This window comes from Aythya fuligula, chromosome 1 (genome assembly GCF_009819795.1).
Source record: "Aythya fuligula isolate bAytFul2 chromosome 1, bAytFul2.pri, whole genome shotgun sequence".
Classification (NCBI taxonomy): domain Eukaryota; kingdom Metazoa; phylum Chordata; class Aves; order Anseriformes; family Anatidae; genus Aythya; species Aythya fuligula.
Window position 1 is genome coordinate 65,333,361 of NC_045559.1, and position 17,777 is coordinate 65,351,137.

At 42.0% G+C, this 17,777-nt stretch overlaps 1 protein-coding gene across 1 annotated transcript in view; it reads left to right on the forward strand.

Annotated features, from left to right (window-relative positions):
- Positions 1–17,777, forward strand: part of CACNA1C (calcium voltage-gated channel subunit alpha1 C) — a 432,625-nt gene that overhangs the window by 373,759 nt on the left and 41,089 nt on the right. The window contains 2 exon segments of the mRNA XM_032187967.1: positions 6,705–6,788; positions 7,414–7,497. Of these exon segments, the coding sequence (XP_032043858.1) occupies positions 6,705–6,788; positions 7,414–7,497 (168 nt within the window).

A 17,777-nucleotide genomic window follows, 5' to 3' on the forward strand; every position in this document is an offset into this window, starting at 1 on the left:
GCTTTCTGTTATTTTGGCTTAATTTTCATGCATTTATGCCAAGGAGGCCTTAGGCATTACTGTTCTGAGGCATAGCTCACCCCTTCTTCAAAGGCAGCTGAGCGCAGTCCAGGCTCTTAGCTCTGACATCAGGGTCAGCTAGTTGAATCATCCAGTTTCAGCATGTTTTGCTGTTTTCATGTCCTTAGGCCTACCCAGCATGTTGCCTTGAATAATATAATATAATATAATATAATATAATATAATATAATATAATATAATATAATATAATATAATATAATATAATATAATCATTCCCAACAGTAAGAGACGCTTCCATAATATATGCTTCCATATTGCCTTCATGCTGTTTCTGCCCCGGTCTTTGGAGGACCTGTGACCATAACATCGCACTTTAAACCTCCCATGTGATTGAGTGCAGCGTACTACTAGCCATTTTAGAGGAGATGAAATACAGAGAGGTGTGAGATAACTGTACCATCACATAGGTGGGAATGAAGTGGCTCAGGAGAACATCTAGAAAATACAGTTCTGGTGGAACGATCTGGGTTGCAAGATCTGGAAATGGGAATTCCCAGTTCCTAGAACTGGGTATGATGAAGACTTCTCTAAGCATGTCTCCACAATATTATTGATTATCTGTAGGTGTAGAGAGCATAAAAAAACGTTCTAACACAAGAGATTATGTATTTCCAGCCTCTGTAAATGTGTAAGCTTATAAAACAGGAGTTAGGAATCTCTGTTCAGGCAATGGTGGTTTTTTATTCTTTTAGTTCTTTTTTTGTTTCTGTGTGGTTGAGATATTTGTCCACTAGAAGTTGTGAGACCAGTAACTCACTTTAGGATCTACAGGCTCTCACACAATAATCAGAAGGTGGTCACTTTTAACCAGTAACAAGCTATCTTAGATTTGTACCAGTGACCTTGAAATAAACATCTGGGATCTTTATCCAGATCACAGAACCGTTCAAGTCCTACAGCTCCTTTTGTTTCTGTCTGTGTCCAATATGTCCAGACAGGCTTTCAGGCACCAAGGGACACCTGTCTGCTTTCACTGACATCTTTATGTGGGAGTTTTGAGAGAGAGCATGAAACAGAGTGAGAGAGGATAAAGTTAAATATCAACGTTATTGAGCACCTATCTTGTTCTACAAGTTGGTCTTATTTGCTTATGGAATAAGCAGAGAGAGGTAGGAGACCTCTTCAGAATGAAGCACACCTTTGGAACTGTCTGGGGAGCTGAAAAGCTCCTCTCCTTGCACCCTGTCTGCAGAAAGATTTGATGGAGTACAGGGGGGACTTGTGCAATTCCCTGCAGCAGTGACTCATTACAGTGACTGGTAGGTGAACTGCAGGGAGCCTGTGTCTCAGAATTAATCCGTCAATGGATGAGAGCTGATAGATAGTATGCAAATAGATGCTGTTTTCCCCGCAGCCTGTCAGGAGCTTCAAGCAGCTGCATCCTCCACTTTATTCCTTCTCTATTAGCTTCTGCTAATTTCTCTGACTTGCTGTTAATGGCTAAATGGTATCTTAGCATAACAGAACTTGCATTATCTCCATTTGGTAGCAGCTATTGTAGCTGTTGTAAGATTTCTCAGTTATATGCGAATCTCTCCAAGATGCTGTGAGAAGGTATGCCAAAAGTCACAGTACTGGGTAAATGTCAGTTGATTTATTCTGTTTTCCAATGAAACTGTCCCTTGCAAAAATTCTTTCCAGGAAATCCCTCTTTTAATGGAGTCTGAAAACTGACTCTCACAACTCCAAATAGCATGCTGCATTTTCAGAAAAGAATTCACATATTAAGCATCAGCCAAACTGTGGCAGTTCATCCCACTTTTCAAGTCACCAGCAAAGTCTGCTTTGGTGCCCTTTACGATCAGCAGGATATTTTTTGATAAGGAATCACACTGAATATCAATCAAGCCCTTTTTTCCTCCTTCGTATATACTCTTACTCATTAAGATTAATGTTACTTTTTGTCATTTGAGTATGTTGGTTCACCTTCAGATAAGTGGTAGCAAGGTTCTTCTGTCAGTTTGATTCCTTTTAGTCCCTGTAGTTATCTATATGTCTCATTTTCTCATCCTTGATACTTTCTTTCTGTATTCATACATGCATACATACATGCAAGCATGCATATCTTTCCCTGGTATCCTAGAACACTGCGGCACCTTCTTCCACTGGAGAGTATCTGACCCTTTCAGATGCTCTCCAGTGCATTCAGATCCCACCCAGTGAACACCCTTGGCCCTTGCTGTGCTCTTCACCCTTAGAGTCTTTTCTCTAGTTTGGTTTGTTTGTTTGTTTATTTATTTTTGCAAAGCACTTCATATGAGACAGAAATTAAAACCTGGGACTTAGCAGACCAATAACTCCATGTTAATTAATACAGAAGTGACCCTGCAGCTCCCACAGGCCTGGATGCTCATAACCCAGCTGGTACCAAGACTCAAACAACACCCTTCCACTGAGGATTTCTGTGCTTCAGCATAGCTGAATGGATCTCCAGCCCCCTCCTGTTCTTATTATGGTTCCCAGGTGACTCTGAGCTCAGACCTTCAGGCAGGCTCCAGTGGGTGATTTCCCTATTGTTAATGAGGCTTCTTAGATACTGTGTTTAGGATCTCATATTCACAGAAAGTAAAGGAAATGGTCTCCAGAGATTTCAGTGGTTCCATTAGTACCAAAACAAACCCCAGCTTCTTTGATAGCTAATCTCAGTTGACTAGGAAACCTAAAAATGATTGGCATACTCATTCTGAAATGCTACAATGTCCTGCTCCCCTCGCACAAATGAGATTCCATTCCAGTTCAGCTACTGCATATTTATGCTCAGCCTTTCATTAACATATGGATCATGTGATGATTCACTATTCTTTGCTACCTTTGGGGAAATAAAAAATGGAAAAGAAAAAAAAAAAAAAAGTGCTCTAACGGTGGGGTTATTTCATGCTTTCTGAATATTCAATCCAATCCTCCTGGTCTCTTTCTGTCCTCCTTTCTCCCTGAAAGCTTCATAGACCTCCAGAGAACTCCCACAAGAGAGGGTGACTACCCTTCCCCAGCATACCCCTTGGGCTACCATAATGTGACATGAAATTATACAGCTAAATCAGGGTGAAGTGTCTCCCTTTAAGGGTAAAATATGGTATTGCACTCTAAATTCCTGTACTGCAAAAACAAACAGTGCCATCAATTCATTTCCAGTCAGACCTCCTTCCCCTTGGGAAAAGTATACAGAACTTTCTGGTGGGAAAAATCATTTGGAAATACAACCTCTTTACTAGAGGGAAAGCTCTCCCTTCATTCAGCTTGTCTGTCATTAGCCACCCTGGTACGCTCCAGTGAGGTACTTTGAGGTCACAAGAAGCAAGTCCCCAGGGCAGGGGTGTAATTCACTCTTAATATGTGCTCATAACTCCTGACAAGATTATGAGGTCTGAATCAAACCTGAGTAATGGCCATTCATAGGTGAATGTCTCCAAAGACGGTAGCGTTTTAGGAAGGATTCCATTACCTTGCACACAAATGAAGCATCTATGTTCTCTGTTTTCTTTAAGCTTTCTTACTGTGAATAATATCTTCCTGTTTTTCACCCTTCTGTTTGAAACAGAGGGAGCAGGTGAGGAGGAAAGGAAGGTGTTTCTTTAATTCAACACTAGTATATTGGATGTGGGGTTGAGTAAAACCGCATTCATATCCGTGGTTCCTCTTGATCATTCAGCTAAGATGTACAGGAGGAAGAGGAGAGCTCTCTGAGTTCACCTCACAGCCACACAGTAACATGCAATGGTGCTGGTCTTTCTGTGACCCCAGAGCAGGCCAGCCCATGACTTTCAAGTGAGGAGCTGGCTGATGAGACTCAGCAGAGCATCCCAGGGGAAAGAGCTCACAGTGTAAATCTGGAGAAACTCCACAGAATTTAGCAGTGACTACAGATAAACTGTGGTCTCACAAAACTTCCAAAGCAGCTATTTGTGATAGCAATGAAAAAGGGACATTTTCTTTCCAGGCCTGAATCTCTCCTGAGATGTGCCAACTATGCTAATGCAATGTCATTGCTTCCGGTGAGGTTAAATTACTGCAACTGGGAGCAATGCTGAATTCACTGGTTGCATTGGTCATCTGAGGACAGGATTCTCTGCTGCTTGTTGCCTAGGTTTTGCACCAGCAGCAAATGCTGGTTTAACAGCAGCAATGGCTGTTGGGCTTTATGTCCAAAGTTTCTCCGTAAAAAGAAACCATGAATTTGGTTACCCCCAAAATATTTTTTACAGTATGATGCCAATTATTATAAAAATAGTAAAAATAACCACGTATCCATCACCACAAATTTTAAAGTAGAGTCATCATTTTCATGGGAAACGCATGACCAACGTGTCTTGGATCCCCACCCTTGCAGCTGCCCAAAAGCAAACTGTATTTTTTTGGAGTAGTTTGGGAAATCCTTAGTAGTTCCCAAACTGTTCAATTTGAGAAGAAAAGGGAGATAGCCATGCTATTCAATGCCTGTATTAATTTAGCATGTAAGCCGTGCCATTGCCTTCAGCAGGAATGTGCACACGAATGGGGCAGGAGGATTGGGTCTGTTTTCTACTCCATTCTCTTTGATCCTCCGAGTGTCTTCTCTGCCAAGGTCGCATCAGGCTGCAAAGGCACTTTTTGCAACTCTGTATGATCTGTGTCTGTCCCTTATTTATTCAAAATGCGTTTGCCTCTACAATTTAATCTGCTGTTCTCTCCCTCCCCTTCCTCTTGGTGAAGTCTAATTACAGTTTTATTCCAGGTCCATCTGGTTGCTAACGATGCTGGACATCACTGCTGAATTCATTCTAATATTTGTTGTGTATTTTCTAGGCTGGACGCTGAATAATAATATTCTCTGAATTTGCTTTTGCTCCTGTTTCCTTCTTCCCTGTTGTAGCTAATTGTGTAGTAATGAGTAGTCATGGGATGATTATTCCTCCCAGTGTAGATCTGCTAAGACTTGCCGATTTCAGATTGCAGGCTAAAGATTTTTTTTTCCTGGTATTGAGAAGACTTCAAAGTCCTTTCTGTCAGCTCCCTTTACTGCTGTGGAATCACATGGGCAGTGGCTTTCTCTGCCTTTTTTTTTTTTTTTTTAATTCCCAGCCCCACTCAAATAACTGTGAGTCTCAGAGCATCCTGGTTTGCAGTGTTTCAGAGTTTAGAAAGACACTTTTTGCCAGTGCCTGCTCCGTGTAATGGTTGAGCCTGGAGTATTTTAAGGTTCCCAAGCCTGGCTTATGCAGTGCCAGTACTGGGATTCTTTTTCTTTTCTCCTTTTTGCTTTCTACACACTGCCTGGGAACACAGACTCGCACTTTACCCATGACCTGACTCTCTGGCTAAGAATAGCAGGAGCAGTGCAACTTGGGTTCAGTCTCACTGGAGACATGCTGCAGCTGGGAAACAGAGAGGTCAGAGTAGCCCGTGCTCACAAAACCAAAACACAAAAGGAGCACAGAGGATTTTGTATTCTTACCTCCTTTTAGGATTGCAGAACAAGGGGAGAGCTTGGCACAGGTGTTCAGTGGGCTAAGACACATTTTCTTTGCTCATGACATTAAGCTGGACAGGAAGTTTATGTATAGAAACTCACCTTCTAGGCTGAACAGGACCTTTCCTCAAAAGGTCCTGCATCCTTATGAATCATCCAGCCAAAAATCATGCAGGCTGGGGAAGACAAGCAGTGCTGGTTAGCTTAGGACGATGAGATGTTTGAGGTAGCCCTCAAAGTAATTTTGCACGGTAATGTGAAGGTATGAGTTTAGCATGTGCTAGCAGACCTGCCATAGCTCATCCTATACAGCTAATGTCACAGTGATGCTGTGGCACTGTTTTTAGAGTGAGTGAGCAACGGGTCTCACTCAGAGCACATGTTAAAACCGACTTTGCTCACATCCTTACCCTTTCCTAGCGGTATGCACCATCACGGGCTACATTCACACTTTCATTTTGTGGTGCAGATGTGCTTTCAGAGTAACACAAATACCAGTCCTGCTCTGTAGTTTTATGACAAAAAAATGCATTAGTAATAGAAGACCATTAGTAAACCATTAAGCTAATGGCTGTCGTAATATTTCGTGTGGCTGGGTAAAGATAAAGGTGACAACCTGTAAGATTTCAATAGCACTTCCCCGGCTTGATTGTGTCCTCTGCTCTGTTGTGCCACAGCACCTGCCTGTTCTCAGCACCAGCACAGGGCAGTGTATCTGGAATGCAGACTGGTGAATTCATATTCACCCTGGCAGAAGGGGAGTCTTTTTTGAGAAAACAGTATGACACCATCCCTGCCCTCTTCCCTCAGCCAAATCTGAACAAGATGTGGAAGGGAGCTATGTTGCTAGGAATCAGAGATGTCTGGAGAATCTGGACCTGCAACCCCTACTCCTGAGAGGAGCCACGCTCAAAGTGATCTACATGACTTCCCCTTTTCCCCCATCTCAGAATCAGAGTAGAGGGGTACCTGGCCTGGGATCACGTTGGTTGGATAGGGGCTGCTCACACAAGTCAGGGATGCCAGGACTGGGCTACAGCTTAAGAAGCAGCAAATAGACTTAAGAGGAAAACCCCTTGAGGTATCAGGGCAGTAATTCTAATGGTAATTTTGAACTGTTTTTGTCTGTCTAACATTCCTTTTTAATCCCCATCCTGCCTGCCCCTTCCTTATGTAGGGTTACTTTAGTGATCCTTGGAATGTTTTTGACTTCCTCATCGTAATTGGCAGCATTATAGACGTCATTCTCAGTGAAACTAATGTGAGTATTACTCTACCCTCCCCAGGATACCACCACCTCCTCCTCCTCTGCTGTTCCTTCTCTCTTTCTTTCTTTCTTTCTCTTTTTTTTTCTGATTTTTTTTTCCCTCTAGTCATGCTTTTATTGAACTTGCCGTCGTCCTTCTCCTTCTCCCAGGGAAAAAAAAAAGGAGGGGGGGAAACGCCTCCTTCTTTTTCACTTGTCATAGCTAGCCCCAAGGCTGTGACTGGTGAAAGCGCACAGAGTTTGGGGTGTGTGTGCTTTTTTTCCCTCCAAAAGGTAGACATGCTTGAGAGTAACTTTCTGACTAACCAGGCTTTTGTTGATACCCTCCATCATGTGAAACGTTACAGAGGTTTGAGCAACCAATACTGTAGAGTGGTAAGAGACTATTTAATATGCCCACATAACCTCTTTCTTTTCTTATTTTTTTCCTCTTCTCTCCCTCTTTCATGCTTTGTTTTGTTTTGTTTTGTTTTTTATTTTAATTTATTTTACTTTTTCCTTTTTTTCCCTCTTTTCTCCCTCTCCCTTTCTCTCTCTCCCTCTCTCTCTTTCTCTCTCATTCTTTCTCTCTCTTCCTTTCTCTCTCTTTCTGTTTCCTTGGCTTCTCTGCCACATGCAGCACTATTTCTGTGATGCATGGAATACATTTGACGCCTTGATTGTTGTGGGTAGCATTGTTGATATAGCAATCACCGAGGTGAACGTAAGTAGCTGGCGTCTGTCCATGATCGTGCCTGCTCTAACATTCATTTGTCTTTCCCGGGTTCTTTATTTTTCCTCCCCCTTCCTCCTTTCTTTTGAGTTTGTTTTCAGAGGTTTTCTGTTTAGTTTTGAAGCTCTCTCTTTTTATTTAGTTTTGTTTTGTTTTTATTCTCTTTTAATTTTTGGAACGACTTAAAGGACTTTTTGACTGTTGCATCATTCTCTTCCCTTCATAATCCGCCTGGCATGAATTAAACTGTATAGCAGGAAAAGTGATGGGAAATGTGGAGCGTAAGTGAAAAAGCTATTTTTGCCATGGGAAGCTTCCAGAAAAGTCCCAGGCCAGCACTTTGGTCTACCCAGTGTTATGCTTTGCTTCCCATGGCAGTTCAATACTCTCCACCCCATAGAGATCTAAAGGTCAGTTCTTTCGAGGTGGAACTGCGGGAACCAAACCAACAATCCTCCTGGTGCCTCCTCACCCAGGCTTCCTCCAAAAGAAATATAGACCAAATCACCTCTGTTTAGAGGATCCTGCTCATAATGTTTAGTTTCTAATTTGGAAAAAAATAATTAAAAACAGAACAGAAAGCCCAAAGAAAAACAAAGTAGCAGAGTTTCAGCCCAGTTTGGTTTGCTCCATCTCACAAACTCCACCAGAACAACTGACACTGATTGGCCCCAGAGGTGCCCATCTCAGCAGACAGGTGAAGGATTGAATGAGCCATGGAGACTGAAATGAACAGCTGGTGTTCAAGGGAATAAATCACATCAGGCAAGCTTTTTCCTCTTTCTTTGGAGGTGGATGGGTATAGAATTACTGAATAAATAGACAAAGGACAGGCAGGACGTACAAAGATTCCCAAAAGAAAGACTAGAAAGGACCTGCTGACATTATGAGCACAGGCAAAAATATTTTACAAAATCCAGCTTAGTAAAGACAGGAAAGTAGCAAGATCGAAAGAAAATTGCTCTAAAGATGTTAATGAAGAGCAAATCAATCATCAATTTGCAGAATGATGTTAGTGTTGAATAAATATTCCAGCTTGGAATTGTTGTGTACTGTAGAGGCAATCCATCACAAGCAGAAAAGTGACAGCAGTTTTCACTCAGTGCTGTCTTTAGGAGAAAATGTAGACAACAATTTGGAAAAGTCAAAATGCCTTGCTTTGATCTTCTCAAACAAAATGTTTTCATATTTTGGTTCTATTTTAACTTCTGTTCAACTTCCTTGGTTTTTTGTTTTGTTTTGTTTTGTTTTGTTTTTTAAATTCTTAAAGAAATTAAATGAAATATTGAATGAATTAAATATTTAATTTGACAGATTTTTCTTGTCTTTTGAGAGAATAGAAGATAGTTTCTAACTGTAACATTTATTTTTTTTTAATACTTTTTTTTTTGCATCTCTTAAGTGTCCTACTTTCTGTTCTAATTTCACCCAGAATGTTGGAAACAGTATTGGTTACCCTTTTACTAGAGAGAGATTAGGATTGGGCCAAGTTTGTAGAGGGAAATTACAATGATCAGCAGGTCTAAGTTGTTGATTTAATAGAATAGCATAAAAGTCTTTTTATGCCACACTTGGAACAAGAAAACAAAACAGGGAACCTGCTAGTAGCCTTCAGACTGTGGAAATGCTCAGTTGTCATCCACACAGGCAGAACTGTGCATGGTAGGTGAGGAAATAACTACAGCTAATAGGAGATGAATTACACTAAACATCAGCAAGATTTTCCCCAAGTCTCCTTGTATTTGAGTCCATAGAAAAGACTTCCAAGTAGAAAGGAGAGAATACTTTCATTTTTCCAAATTAATGGGGGCCTATCATAGAATCATAAATTGGCTTGGGTTGGAAGGGACCTTAAAGATCATCTGACTCCAAGCTCTTTACTGTAGGCAGGGATGCCACCCACTAGATCAGGTTGGCCAAGGCCCCAACCAGCCTGGCCTTGAACACCTCCAGGGATGGGGCATCCACAACTTCTCTTGGCAACCCGATGGCAGGAAAATCTAATAGATTCTTTTGAAGAAATTCACAGTTATTTTGTATAAATTAAAGAACTTCCTATATCATGGTTTAAATCACTCTGATATACATTCCGTTAAAATTCGGTCATCTGAGAGGATGACTGTCACCCAGGCTTCCTTCTGCAGTTTGTGGAGAGAAACACCTTCCCAGGCCAACTGATTCCTCTCCACCTATGACAGGGGAAATGAATTGCTTTCTGGAGGTGCCCATCCAGTGACTCGAGATTGTCTAGGTTTGTTAGGTTTGTCTAGACGCCCAGCTCTCAGACATTAAAGTTAAGCAAGATAAGTCACACTCATGCTTGGCATTTTGTCAAGAAGGTCGCATTGCTGCTAATTGTGCTATGTTCAGATCTTCAGTCTCCAGGGCTATCCATACTAGTGTATTTAATTTCCACGGGCAAGACTCCCTCTCTTTTCCATTCCCTGTCTAAATTCAAGTTCATGTCAACCAAAGCCCAGAATCCGGTGTCTGGTTACGGATGTCTGGGAAGAATGAGGGTGTGCCTCTGTCTAAACTCCCAATGCCTGTCTTAGCTGAGGAGGCAGCAGGAGAGGCCCTGAGTCTTTTAATAGGGTTTATGAACAGAATTTCATAATGGTCCCTGTGTTTCCTCTAAAGAATCCTTTCCTTCTATACAGTTTTTACAGATTTCTGCACACGTCTTTTTGTTACCTGGCATGTTTAAATCTTCTCTTTTTATCTAGGCAAATCCTTTGCTACTAGTTTCTAACGTTTGTTACTAAAAAAGTTGCACAATCTTTTGATGCACTGATAAATAAGCAGCAGCTATGGATGGAGTTTGTTCTGAAATGTTTTGAAAACCCTTTGCACTTATAACCCTTATTGAATAAGAGAATGTATTGTATGTTGGTTTGTCCTGTCAGATTCCCTTCCTGCTAGCAGCACTTGATATGTTACATCTGTGGCAGATGGGCTTTGGAAGTAGCAGCCCATCTTGGATGGACAGTTGTCATCTTCCCAAGCAGTGTGAGGCAGTTTATCAGATACACTTCTCCCCTTCTCCTCAGGAGCTTGTTGCTTTCTTGCTGTTTGTGGGTTTGAGCAAACCCTGCACTGTGTTTCTGTACACTGTCTTGTCTTGTTCCAGTAGACCTGGAGTCTGGAAAAAAAAAATGCCAACAAACTCCACTAATTGGAGATGTTTAGCCTGGTCAGGTGCAGGTAAGATGTTCTGCCCAATGCATTAGAAGCTGACAGACGTTTGTGCTAGTGTTCTGGAAGGTGCTGCTCTTGGAGCTAAGGGACAGCTTTCTTTGAGGTCAGTCAGCAAAGACAGAGACACCTGGCACAGGTTAGTCTGACAAGAATCTCTATGAGGTTCATCAGACATCTGCACTGAGAGAAAGCATGGCCAGCTGGTGCTGAGCTGCCATAGCTGTAGTTGTGATGGGAACCCTGACTGACAGGCACTGCAGTGTGTGTGTAGGTATGCGTTTGCATCTATTTTGCAGTTCCTCTTTATTCCTTTTGACAATTATTTCTGTTTCTTGAAAAGGAATTTCCCAGACCAAAACCTTCATTAAGATATATGTGAGTGTGCATGTGTGGGTCTTTGTGTATGTACTCTGTTGGTTGTAGTACATGTTCCTGAATGTGTCTGGATGCCTGTGTATGGGCTACAAATCAATAGGAGAGTGTACAGACATGAACATATTTGTATGTGAAAGAGTGTGTGTATGCAAGCACATGTATATGTGTTGTGAACGGTTGCTGGTGGAAACACATGAGTTGTTTTGTATATAACTGAGTGTATGAACATGTTTTCTGAGCCATTGTGGCTGTCCTAATGTGCAAGTCTGATTTGTTCATGGGTGGGTGTTTATATCTGAAAGTCTTCTGTATGCAGGCATGCTCATCTGCATGCCTGTGGGTCAGTGTAGACTTGCATGTCAAACTCAGCATATGTTTGTTAGCATGGCTGTGCATTTACACAGAGTGAGAAGGCATGTACTGATCAGGCAGGTCCCCAGGTTGAATTCAGCACTTCTCAGTCCTTTGGGGAGCCCTCACTTTTAACACCTGAATGGTAAGTCCAATTGCATCACATTAGGCCCACTTGGTTACAGCAACTTGGAAACACCTCCCAGGTCCCTCCAGCCAGCCCCACAGACACACAGAGATGCATCTCACACCACTGATAATGTGCAAAGCACAGGTTAAGATCTGGCAGATATGAAAATTTCAGTGAGTGATGCAGTTTCTGCCAAAGTCACTTGTAAATTGCTTTATTTTTAATCTTGCTCCACAATTACATTTTCAGAACTTTGCTTCTCAGTAAGCACTGTGCATCTAACTTCCTAGCCACAAAATGAAGAGTTCTGAGAATTTTCTGTAAATTAAGGAGAAGGTGTTAATCTGCTATTGAAAAAAAAAAAAAAAAAAAAAGAAAAAGAAAAAAGGCACATTACCATGCTTCAACTCTCTCTAAGTGCTAAGACCAAGCATGATGTTTAGGTAATAAATTTAAAGATGATGTAATATATGGGGCCTGGGAGGTAGAGCCTGTGGGTCTGTGGGTTGCGTTCCTTGGGCTCTGCCTAGATCCCTATGCCTCAGTCTCCCTATCAGTAAATTGGAGATTGTTATTATTCCCTCAGTTAAGAAAAGATTGCCATTAGTGTTTCCAAAACACTTTAAGTTCCTCAGAGGAAAACATTATGGTGATAAAAAATGATTACTATCTATTATAACAATAATAGGAGTGAAAATGTTACAGGAGTTGAATAAAAGACAGCAAATTTGGAATATATCATCCCAGAAGTAGCCCCAAGCACAGGCTTGCATTTCCTTCCTTTCCACATCAGCAGACACAGCCCAGAGTTCAGTGCTGTGAAGCTGACTGACAGCCTGCTGTCCCCTCCTCCAGGCAAAGAAAGTTTCTCATTCCAATTTGTTGTGCTGTGTCAGAGGGGGAATCAAGTTTGATTTGTGCTCTGCACTACAGTGCCCGAAGCGATGGGAGAAAAATGACCAGACCCTGAGCCACTGAGAAAGCTGCTAATGCAGTGTCCTTCCTCTCAGCTGGGAGAGGAGCCAACACCTTTCTGGTCAATAGGGTCCTTTTTCCTTCATCCTTTCTCCTGCCAGTGTCAGACCAAAGACTCGCTGTGGCTGAATCTTTGTTTGCCACCAAAGCAATGCTCATAGAGGTGCCTGCTGAGTTGGATGGGTTCCTGTGGCCAGCTGAGTCTGCAGCAGGCAGCTCCTGTGCAGATGTGTGAGTTACAGAGGCATGGTTGGGTGGGAGCATGTGTGTCTCCAAAGCACCAGCGTGGATACCAGTGACTGTGGGGATGTCGTGTGTTTGATTCTGTCTGTCTGTCTTGAAAGGATGTTGGGGAGGGAGGGATTGTGCCTACCTGTGAGCCTGCTGCTGAGGGGTTCTGCCAGTGCTTCTGAGTGTGTCTGCATGTATGGGTACCTCTGTGTATGTCAGCTGTGTATGTCTGGGAATGTATGAGGATGACTGAGGCAAAACATCGGACTGGTATACATCCCACCTGTGCTACTCAGTGGCCATAAAAGTACTCATGTGTTTTGAGTGTGTCTGTGGATGCTGGAGGATGTACAGAGGAAGAAGTATGCATGACAGGTACCCAGTGTGATACAGCAGATGTGACAAGAGCCAGGGGTGAGCACGGGTACAAGATTAGCACTACCAGGGATAGGGAATTGCTGACTTGTGGCTTGTGTGAAATAATGGAGTATTTCCCTGGGTACATTGCCCTCCTGTTGAAGCAGTACATGTTTTCTGGAGAGCATTGTGTCAGGTCCCAGGGTCAATAGAAATAGGTTTTTTGTTTTTGTTTTTTTTTTTTTTTTTTGTTGTTGTTGTTGTTGTTGTTTGTTTGTTTTGTTTGGTTGGTTGGTTGGTTGGTTGTTTTTTAATGAGGTTTTAGGAGGAGAAAACACGAAGGTACTATGTTGTGTGTGATCTGATCCATGGTGGCATCTGGGAGATTTAGTACCTAGAGGTTTCAGGAAATTGCAGCCCTATGAAGAAGGTTAGAGAGGTCCAAAACCTTTCTTGCTGTATTCCTTCCCTTGGAAAATGCTGGTCAGGTCTGTTGTGCCCAGGCCTAGTGGTTTGTGCATCAGGTTCATGAGGGCTGAATACTTTATATATCGCATTTCTGAAAAAGTTTCCAAATTGCTGGTAGGAAGTCATCCGAGGGCTGCAGTTTTGTTGATTCCTGACTACTGGTGAAGTAAGGCCAGGAAGGGTGTTCAGATCCCAAGGATACTTGGAGACCTGTACATTGATTTTCCCGTTAGTCTCTTTTATTTCTGAAGTAAAATAGCTCTGGCTTAAACCAGACGCATGAGGCCTTTCCTTACAGTCATCCTGCTTTTGGTGTCAAGAGGCTTCATATGATTTGTCATGGGCTCCTGCTCCCATTCTTTGGAATATCTGACAGCCTATATTTAAGTCTCCTTATCACCTTCTCCTGCACTCTTCCCTTTTAACCCGCCCCCCTCCTTTCTTCCTTTTCTCCCTTGCTTTCCTCTCCCTCGTCTCCAGCCACACTAAACCTCATGAGTTCATTTTCACCCTCAATCAATGTGTCTGAAGGCAGAGAACCAGTGGCTCTAACCCTGCAGTCCTTATCCAGGCAGAACTGCCGCAGGGCGTTCGGCCTGCGCAAGGCCTGGAGCAGGCAGCCCCAGTGACACGGTCCTGTACACACACACACCCCGCAATGGGAGCAAGGATCGGTGGAAGGACGACATACATCTAGCCTGCACCTCAGTTGGGACTGGCATTCATCTCTGTCGCTGCGTCTGTCTGTCTGTCTTTCTGTCTCTGCCTGTCTGGTTCTCTTGGCTTCCACGCCCTTTGCTGCTCAGATTTTGGCCGTCAGCTGCCACCAGACACAAAATAGTTTCAAGAACCTGCAAGTTCATTTGCCTTTTGGAAAAGGCAGAAAAGATCACCTTCCCTCTCTCCTTCCCTCCCTCTTTCCCAAATGCCATCTGGGTAGCAGAGGCCTCCAAATTATGTAGCAAAGGGCTGGAGAAGCACAGCGGCTTCTTTTGACATCCATGTTGTCATACCCTTACTGCTGCCATCCTAGAAGTTGTATGTAGTCCTGAGCTATCCCTGTGTGCGTGTATATGTATGTATATATGACCTGTTTTCTTTTGGGGAAAACTACTGATGGAATGGATTGGGGGTGGGGGGATCGGGTTTGCCTTTTTTAATGTCTGGTGGTGTTCTTTATCACTAGAGTAATGCAGGTAATGCACCACCGTGGCCCCAGCTTCTCTGTGAAGGAAGCCAGGTTTAAGCATGGTTGTGAGCTGTAGCAGTGGCAAATGCTGGTGCACAGTGCTTTGTTTTGCCTCTGGTGAGCATCAGGAAAGGTGCCCTCAGCTCTTCCCTAAATTACACTTACGTCAATTAAAATTTGACCACCTTCCATGTCTAGCCAACAATTCCAGTGCCTGTTTTTCACCCTGTGTTGGTGAGAAAGAAGCATCGTGAGACTGTCTGACCACAACCATGTTTGAACAAGGTTATTTTGTTTTTATTTATGTATTTTTTCATGAAGATGGGGCCTTTTTTTTTTCCTTTGTATTAAAAAATGTTGGTTTTCTGAGTGCATTTCCAGAGTTTATAATATGATTTGCCCCTTCAAAAGACTGCTTTTGGTAACTGTGTAACTCCTGTTTTAAAAAAAAAAAAAAAAAAAAAAAAAAAACAATATGAAATATGGGCAAAAAGATTAAAATGTGTGTTTTTTGCAGAAAAGGGAGTAGTGAATGCCAATGGCTCCTTCCTCAGTTTACCTGAGTATTCAAGCTGTTACTAGTGACTACCAATCTTAGCAATGCACAGCAAGAATAAAGCATGTAGTTCCCGCTTTGAAAGACTCTCCTTATGACCCAGTTTTAAGGAAATACCTCAATACTGTGATTTCCACAAAACTTCTAGTTATACTTGCTTTAAACATTATTCCAGGTGGATGGAATAATCAGGACATATTTTAATGCTGCTTATAAGAGTAGGATAAAATTAATTTTGCCTTGCTGTGTAAATATAACCACACACAAGCTAGTTAATTAAAATATGAGAAACAGAAGATACACAACATGGGAGGACAAATCCTTGTAACCTAAATGTAAAAGCAGTAAAAGGAAAGTTAGATAGCCCTATAGTTGTAAGGCCTGATGCACAATCCTGTCTGGAATCTTTCTGAGTGAAAATGTTCACCTTAAAACGGTGGGGCACCATGTCTCATTGGCTGCACTGGGGACTGGGTCATGCCTTTAATTACTGCAGGCTTTCACATACCCAAAACATTTGTGGGTTTTAAAGCTTTCAGGGAAGGAGTCCTGATTTCATATTTGACTGCAAGTTAGTGTTACAATAGCGATAAGAGCGAATGGTGGAACACAAAGTACTAGAGGCCTTGTCCTCTGTTGGCTCAATGGTGACGTAAGTGTGTGGCAGATGTATTTAAGTGTAAAGAGCTCTTTAAAAAGATATATCCAGATTTTCTGACAAATATTTATCTTTTCTTGTAATTTTTCTATCACATCACTTAAAAAAAAAAAAAAAAAAAAAAGAAACTACAATATTCTGGTATCAGCATTTGCAATATGATATGCTTATATTTCATTTTCCTTTTAATGCCAATATGCTTTTCTACAAAGCTAGTTAAAATGCTCAGAAGAAAAAAAAAAAAAAAAGTAAATAACATTAGAACTACCCCAAACTCATTATATTTTCCATTGGTTTGCTAGCCAGGATAAATCATTCCTTTTGCATATAAGAAGTTTCTTTTAACTTTGCCTGAACTCTCATAGAGATTGTATCTTTCTATGAAACCACAGAAAATCTCTGACTCCTTAGATCATCTCTTAGTATACTCATGTCATAAGCACCATAAGCTAGATGTTCAAAAAGGTGTTTGGCTGAGTTCAGATCCAGCTAGTTTTCTCATCTAAGGCAATTTCTTGAAGCAGTGAAAGATGCTTTCTGGCATTTTATTCTCCTTCTTCTAAAAGCTACTTTGCTTAGAACACCCAAGGAATTTTCCAGCATTGCTGATCTGCATATGCAGATTGCAGTACTAAAGGCTGCACAATCCCCTGTATCTTACTCATTCAGTTTTGCTGTAAAAGCTTCTGGTTTTCATCCAATTTACAAGAGCTTTTAACATCAGTTCTCCAAGACCTCATTGCGTGCACTATCTCTTACTATTATGCATAGCTAGAGATCTGCTAACTGGTTCCAGATTGCACTGCCAGTTGCAATGAAAGCAACGAAGGTGACGGGAGAAGGAAAAAAAAAAAAAAAAAAAAAAAAAAAAAAAAAAACAAGCTCTTTATGTGTTTATGTGTTCCTTAATCTTTTAACCCGCTGCTTTCCCCAGATTTAGGTAAAATGTTGGGTAGCAGAGATCACATTTCCCATTCTCAGGAGCACTGTGATTAGTTTTCATTAAGGCAGGAATTAGTTCCCTTCTGCCTACAGTATCAGTGATTTTCCCTGTTTTTCTTCAGCCAAGATACCATCAGTCCAGAGGAGAGGCTGTTGCCCCTTGTGAGAGTTTTTGTGCCAGGCACGCGGCAGCAGTTCAGCATGGTGATGGGTACCATTCTGCACACCCAAATGCCCAGATCAACAGGAATTTTTGAGGTTCCCATTATATAAAGCTGTCACTGTGTTTTTTGGCTGGTAGGCAAGAGAATGTGACCTCCCAGCCAGATTTGTAATCGAGGGTAAACATACCTAAACTAGTTTTACTCTTTCTAATGTAGACAATATAACACCCTTTTAGCTCCCACACCCCTCCTTGCACGCTCATATGTACCAACCAGACAAACATAAGGGTGGTGTTGTTTTTTTTATTTCTCACTAGACAACGGTTTTTAAAATAGCTGTGCTCTTACCTTCCCTCACTGGTCTGTTCTTCATGGGGACTGTCTGGCACAACATTCCAACAAAATGACTTCTGCTTTATATATCTTCCTAGACATCTGCTAAATGGGACCCATTCCCAGCTGCATCCAGATGACCTCGCTGTTTATGTTGGGTTGCTGCTTATGGTCAGGAGACTGATAGCCAAAAATGTCTGTCTGGCTCTACTTACTAGTAAACCTGACCATGTCGCAGAGCAGTGGGACATCCCAGCTGGTCCCATCCCAGTCTTTTGTCTCAAAATCCATTTTTAACCTGGGAGATGCCAGTCATCGGTGCTATCTGCTGAGCCTTGTCTGAG